General features: G+C 39.5%; 1 protein-coding gene across 1 annotated transcript; it reads right to left on the bottom strand.

Annotated features, from left to right (window-relative positions):
- Positions 1-3: 3 nt before the first annotated feature.
- LOC141317412 (transmembrane channel-like protein 6) lies at positions 4-7,146 on the bottom strand (the record flags this gene model as incomplete). The annotated part of the gene is made up of 9 exons (XM_073833132.1): positions 4-38; positions 165-343; positions 661-816; positions 1,999-2,143; positions 2,533-2,717; positions 3,115-3,372; positions 6,221-6,305; positions 6,770-6,878; positions 6,957-7,146. Coding segments are annotated over 9 exons (1,342 nt in total), but the record flags the coding sequence as incomplete, so codon positions are not given.
- Between the last annotated feature and the right edge of the window lie 1,072 nt (positions 7,147-8,218).

Here is an 8,218-nt window from a genome sequence, read left to right as displayed (position 1 = left end):
ACAGCACTCCTAACACGCTCACCTTCAGCAGCAGGTTCCTGCGGGACACAGCAGAGAAAACATTAAACATCCATCATACTTGTGCATGCTCAGAGCTGGTTTGGTTCATGGATTAGAAAATACTTTTAGAAGAAGGTCACTGTAAAAGCGGCAGGCTGTTCTACCTGCTGATGGAGACGTAATTGAGCACGCTGGGAGAATCGTACTCCTCCATCCAGGCTACAGCGTTGAAGAATCCAGGCAGGAGCAGGTTAATGCTGGACACCACGACAGGAACGGCCAACAGACTGGCTTCCTTCAGCAGCGGATCAGACGAGCTCACACGAGTGCGGATAAGAAGATCCTAAGAGAACAAACACAAACACTGTGAATCTGATGAGAGATGCACTATATTTTAATATAGATTTGGTAATATTTTTATTTTATTTTTTTGATAATGACTTTATTTAATTTATATTTTTATATTTATTTTAATTACATATTTTCATTTCAATTAAGTTTTAGTAACTTTAAAAAAAAATGTATATCAAGGTTAGACAAAAAATACAATCTGAATACAAATTTAGATTTTTTTTTTGTGCTTGTGAAATGCAAAACACAATAAAATGTGAGCTTGTCTTTCTGGTCTTTCAAGTCAATGGATCAAAAAGTGTGTCGTACCTTGTGCATGTGCTCAGAGAAGTAATACACGGCTAGCACAGACGCTACTGTGCTTGCCAAACACATGATCCACGCAAGCAAGTGGATGAGGAGCCGGCACAGCTGCTGGAGAACGGGAAACTTCTGCTCCTGACGGTTCACCTCTGCCACCAGCTCCTGCAAACACACACGCAACAGAGATGAACCGTGTGTCATATGAATGTGGATACGTGTCATACATCTATCATATGTGTACGTGCATATCAAACATGGATCATACATTTGTGTGTGTGTGTGTGTGTGTGTGTGTGTGTGTGTGTGTGTGTGTGTGTGTGTGATACACAGATCATATATGCATATGTGTTATACTTCTATCATTCGTGTGAGTGTGCATGTCAGACACATATCATACATGTACATGTGTGCCGTTCACAGATCATACGTGTGTATGCATGTCAGATACGGATCATACGTGTACATAAGCATGTCATACAACCATCATACTTGTGCATGTGTGTCATACACAGATCATACGTGTGCACGCGTCTTATACCTTGATCATACGTTCGTGTGCATGTCAAATGACTCATACGTTTGTATACATGTCATACATAAATCATACGTGTATATATGCATGTCATACAACCATCATATCTGTGCATGTGTGTCCTACACAGATCATACGTGTGCATGCATCTCATACCTTGATCATACATGCGTGCATGTGTCACATGGCTCATACGTGTGTATGCGTGTCATACTTGGCTCATACGTGTGCATGCGTCTTATACCTTGATCATACGTTCGTGTGCATGTCAAATGGCTCATACGTGTGCATGTGTGTCATACATAAATCATACGTGTGTGTGTATATATGCATGTCATACAACCATCATACTTGTGCATGTGTGTCATACACAGATCATACGTGTACATGTTTTATACCTTGATAATACATGCGTCACATGGCTCATACGTGTACATGCGTGTCATACATGGATCATGTGTGTGCATGTGTCATACACAGATCATATGTGTGCATGCATCTAATACCTTGATCATATGTGTGTCTGTGTGTGTGTGTGTGACATGGCTCATACGTGTGCATGCATATCATACATGGATCATACGTGTGCATGCATATCATACATGGATCATACGTGTGCATGCGTGTCATACAACAATCATACTTGTGCATGTGTGTCATACAACAATCTTACTTGTGCATGCATATCATACATGGATTATATGTTTGAATGGGTGTCATACATCCATCATACATGTGCATATGCGTGTTACACATCAACAAGACATGTCGTACACGGATCATATGTGTGCATGTGTCAAACATGTGCTGACCTTCAGCTGTGTGCCGATGTTTGCCCGCTGGAGTCTCACTGAGCTTTTCTTGATGACTTTAAAGTCCCACGAGCTGAAGACCTTTATGGCCAACAGGCCTTTAGATTTATCAATGCGGAAACTCTGACCAAACGACTTCGACATGCTGGAAAACAGAAACACAGAGAATCAGTGCAGCTCATCAGGACAGCAGGTGAAGACCATTACCAGGGTTATTATCATTAACTAAATCTGAAATTAAACTATAAAAAAACACTTTATAAGAGAAAAACTAAAATAAACATTTACATATCTGCATCTGGCAGACACTTTTACATCGCATTTAAGATATACTTTTTTTGCATATGCATTTCCTGGGAATCAAACCAATGACCTCCTATTTAGTTACTATAAAAACAGATAAGGTTTTATTTAAGTCTTTAACTGTGTTTATATTAACACATATGGAAAACAAATCATAAACAATTACATTTTGTTCCTGGTCCTGTGCATTGAAGTGACCGAACATGCATAATATTTGTAGAAGAGCCTCACCTGTAGACGAGGATGATGCAGGTGATGAAGAAGGCAGAACCGATGGTGAAGAAGTAAACAAGAGGCATGTTATAGGACAGACCAGAACTACACGTCTCGTTCTTGGACGCAGAGCAGCTGCGACCAGTCTGTAGCGTTTGGTTACTGTAATAGCCGTAATACAGCAGAGAGTGTGAGAAATAACCCTGAGAGAGAGAGAGAGAGACAGACAGATCATCATAAAGATCATCAATCTCGCTTACAGCATCAAACACTGTTGTGTTTCCAAGTGAAGCTAAAATCCTAAAATGCAGCTTATAACCAAAGCAATAAATTACATTTGACAAAATATTCACACAGAAAACAGTTATTTGAAATTCCAATAATATTTAAACATTTTTACTAATTTACTATTATTTATTTTTTTATCAAATACATGCAGCCTTGATGAGCAGAAGATACTTCTATCAAAATACCCCAAAAATCTTAATTATTCTAAACTTATATGCTAGTGTATGTTCCAAAATTCAAGATTCACATTTGTGAATATCAGTGGATGGTTCACTTGTTAAACTATTTAAGTGTGTTTCTTCATATACTTACGGCGCCTGTGAGCACCTCAAGGCCCCATGTGCTCCTGACGGTGACGTTCTGCTCAGGATGCGCGATGGCCTGAGGAACCACCAGAAACAAACCCGTGACCAGGAACAGGAAGACGTTGAAGAAGAGGAGCGTTCTGAGGAAGACGAAATACGAGAGGACGCCCGTCCCGAAGTGACCGCCGACACACTTCAGAGCCGTTTGCCACAATTGCAGCGAGGACAGGAACGACAGCCAGCTGTACCAGCCGTGCCTCAGCGCCTGACAGACACAAAAAAAGACACACATGAGAGTCAATTACTTAAATATAAATAATAAATTTAAATATTAAAAAAAATATTTTAGCAACTTTCATCAGTTTTGTTTAGTTTATGTTGAAGTACTAAAATAGCTCAAACTAAATAAACTAAAACGAATAACTAAAAATTCTACATAGATAAAAAAAAAAAAAAACGACAATCACACGACAAAATTGCTAAACTTTTAAATTAGAGTGAGAATAATGATAATAATTGAATTCAAAATATCAAAAACTATAATAGTATATCAATACTCATAAAATTCTAACATTTGTTTGTTTACTGAGCAGAGTATTTTTTTTTAAATGTTCAATACTAGGAGGCTATTTTTATCCATTTGCACTATGCACTACATATTTTCAGCACGTCTCTATTAATGCAAATGTTCAGCTGATGTCAATAAAGCAACACTGAAACTGAACTGAATGTCAAAGCGCTTTATCTTCAGCACTAAAGTTCATCTGCATGTCTGACACAGAGAGTAAAATAACCCTTCAAACAGCTATAAACAAACAGCTCGCATAATTAACCTCTGACACGCATCACTACACACCTGTTATACAACACCATAAATCTAATGTTACCATCCCTGATACACACACAAAAACAAACAGACACACACTCACACTCAGAAGCACTCATAGACACTTACACACATTTGCATGAAAGCCCACGCTCAAAAGCACTCGTGCTCATAAACACTAACAGGCACTCGCAGACATGCACTCACACACACTAGCTCACTTAAATGCACACTTGCACACTCAATTAAATCCACACATACACGCGCACACACTCGGTTAAACTCACTCACTTGAATGCACACGCATGCACTTACTTGCACACGTACTAGCACACACACACACACACACACACACACACACACACACACACACTTAAATGCACACATGCATGCACTAACTTGCACTTGGTTGCACTCACTCACTTAAATGCATACGCATGTACTCACACTCAATTGCATGCACTTGGCTGCACACACTTCCACTTGCACACACTAGCTCGCACTCACCTGAATGCACACACAAGCACTCGCTCACATGCACTTAAATGCATAAATGCACTCACTTAAATGCACACGCATGCACTCACTCACACTCACTTCAATCCTCACACGCACTTGAATGCACACGCATCCACTCACTCACACTCACCTAAATGCACACACACACTCGGTTGCACTGATTTCCACTCACGCACACTAGCTCGCGCTCACTTGAATGCATATGTATGCACTAGCACACATGCACTCGCACACGCATTAAAATGCATAAATGCACTCGGTTGCACTCACTTGAATGCACAGGCATGCACTCAATTTCCACATACTGTATGCACTCGGTCACTTTAATCCTCACACGCACTTGGTTGCACACATTTTCACTCACACAGACTAGTTTGCACTCACTTGAATGCACACGCATGCACACGCACACATGTACTTGCACATGCATTAAAATGCATAAATGCACTCGGTTGCACTCGCTCACACTCACTTCAATCTTCACACGCACTTGGTTGCACACACTTCCACTCACACATACTAGCTTCCACTCACTTGAATGCACATGCACTCGCTCACATACACTCGCACACACGTATTTAAATGCATAAATGCACTCGGTTGCACTCACTTGAATGCACAGGCATGCACTCAATTTCCACATATGCACTCGCTCACACTCTCTTCAATCCTCACACGCACTTGGTTGCACACACTTTCACTCACACACACTATTTTTGCACTCACTTGAATGCACACGCATTCACTCGCACATGCATTAAAATGCATAAATGCACTCGGTTGCACTCACTTGAATGCACACACATGTACTCGCTCACACTCACTTCAATCTTCACACGCACTTGGTTGCACACACTTTCACTCACACACACTATTTTTGCACTCACTTGAATGCACACGCACTCGCTCATATGCACTCGCACACACAATTAAATGCATAAATGCACTCAGTTGCACTTACTTGAATGCAGATGCACTCGCTCACATACACTCGCACACACGCATTTAAATGCATAAATGCACTCGGTTGCACTCGCTCACACTCACTTCAATCTTCACACGCACTTGGTTGCACACACTTCCACTCACACATACTAGCTTGCACTCACTTGAATGCACACGCACTCGCTCACATACACTCGCACACACGCATTTAAATGCATAAATGCACTCAGTTGCACTCACTTGAATGCACAAGCATGCACACGCACACATGTACTTGCACATGCATTAAAATGCATAAATGCACTCGGTTGCACTCACATGCACTCCCTCACACTCACTTCAATCTTCACACGCACTTGGTTGCACTCACTTCCACTCGTGCACACTAGTTTGCACTCACATGAATGCACACACACTTGCACAATCACACTCACATTGGTTGCACTCCTGCTTGTATGCACACTGGCACACACACACACAAGCACTCACAAGTAAGCCATCGCATCCCCACACACAGACACACACTTGTACACTCGCTTACACAGTCATACATTCACACATGCCGACACACACTCAAAAAACATCAATCACAAAAAAAAAAAAAAAAAAACTTCATATGACAGATACTGGCTATATTCAAAATAAAACAAGTGTACTACTGTCTAAAAAAGTATTTAAAACAGTCAGTAGCAACCTTTAGTTGCCATTGTGAAAAAAAAAAAACTTAAACGTATTTATTTCAGCTATTTGGCAAGGCAACATTTCTTATTTTCATTTAGTTCACGCTGAAGTACTTAACTAGCTAAGTGCGTTTCAGACTCACAATGATGATGTAATACTTGAGCTGACTGCAGCAGGGAATCTGACTCTGAGACACAGAGTGTTCAGCTTTATTCAAAACCAACATCCTGAAAAAAGACAATACCAGAAGAAAATCAAGAATTCAGGCAACACAGATGCTTCAGGTTTTTCGATAGTGAGGGAAATCTAATTGGAGCAACCACACTTAACAAAACAATGCTTTTAGCACTATTCAACAAAGCTCTTTTATAAATGACTTTAATCACACAGTCATAAAACCAGTCATTAAGTGATTCAATGATTCATCAGACTGATTCAAACATTAAAAAGATGCATTAAAAAGGAGTTGAACTGCACCACTCATTTGTTATATAAGTCATTGCATTATTTTGCATATTAAAAATATTGCTAGATCTGACCACCCCTTTTTGTTGCTTGGGATAATCCATAGATTTTGTGTTGCATAACATTCTGTTCATACATGATTAGTTTCGCTGTATATTCATCAGCGCTGCAGGCCATGCTGAATAGACACAAAAGCAGGCGTGACAGTGTTTACTTATGGATTTACCTGAGCTCTTTCTTCTCTGCAAGACTCAGCGGCATCGCTCTCAACATACGCGTGCGATCATGGGCCGACAGATTCTGCAGATTATTGACCAACCGCTCCCTCTTGTTCTCTACAAATACACAGAATAGTCAGCACGGCATAATTCAGATGTTTCAGCATCATCATTTTGTGATTTCAGTGCTTTCACCTTCTTCCTCAAAACCGGCTCCGTCCGTTTCCACACGGTATCCGCGGATGCTGGGCCGCGCGGATCGAGGGAAGTGCTGGATGGAGGGTCTGCTCTGTCTGCGTCTGCGCAGCTGCATGGTGCGGTTGCAGTACTGAGAGATGATCGCGCCACGACTGCGACCTAATCGAAGAGATTCAACTGAGATCATTTGGAGACATCAGTGAGCCATCAAGAGGAAACGAGACATAGACACAAGCTGCACAGGAAGTCAGAACCAGGAAACCTGATTTTAATAATAACAGACAACATCTGAGGTTTCTCACAAGAAATGAAGATGAAAGACAGAGTTAAGAGTTATTCATGCAAAGATACATCAGAAATGGCTACACAGACCATTTCTTTTCAAATATTTTAGATTTTTTGAATTATATACATATATATTTTATATTAGACGTACCTTAGAAAACCTTGGTAAAATCTGTTGGGAATGGGAAAAAGCACTTTTTTTCCAAAATATTTTTTTGTTTTTTTCTCCAAAGATTAAGTGCCTGTAACTCAAAAGTATTACAGATGTTTTAACAACCTTTTAGATTTTGTTTTTTAACAAACTTTTTTTTTTTTAGTAGTTCCAATTTTAAGGTCCTGTATGGTTTATTTCCAGAGATAAAGGGATCTCAATCTCAATCAACTTAATGAGTAAATTACTAAACCGCACATTTTCAAAAACCAAATGCAGGTCACTTTGCATTCAGCTGATATTTTTTCTTTTAAACAGAAACATCTAAAAATTTTATTTTTACTCAGTGATTGGTAGGTCTGTTAGTAAAATCTGTTGACTTTAGCAATCTTGCATTGTCTCATTATATGACAATGATGACCGTTCAAAATTGAGAAAAAGCACTCTTTTTGTTTGTTTCCCCCAAGTTTGCATATCTGTAACTCAAAAAGTTTTAAAGATATCTCAATATCCTTTTGGTTTTTAACAAACTTTCCTTTTAATTGTTCCAATTTTAAGGCCCTGTATGGTTCATTTCCAGAGATAATGGGATCTCAGTGTGGCTTTATTAATGAATTATTAAACTGCACATATTTTCAGTGGCCAAAAACCAAATGTAGGTCATTTTTTTTTAAAGAGAAACATCTAAAGTATGTTATTTTTATTCAGAGATTTGTAGGTTTCTTTGTTGCATTATATGCCAATGCTAAGTGTTAAAAAATGAGAAAAAAACACTCTTTTTGTTTGTTCTCCCAAATTTGCATGTCTGTAACTCGATATCTCG

The sequence above is a fragment of the Garra rufa genome, unplaced genomic scaffold, assembly GCF_049309525.1.
Source record: "Garra rufa unplaced genomic scaffold, GarRuf1.0 hap1_unplaced_953, whole genome shotgun sequence".
Taxonomy (NCBI): domain Eukaryota; kingdom Metazoa; phylum Chordata; class Actinopteri; order Cypriniformes; family Cyprinidae; genus Garra; species Garra rufa.
The sequence above is the reverse complement of the archived record's forward strand: the minus strand, read 5'-3'. Positions and strand labels throughout refer to the sequence as shown.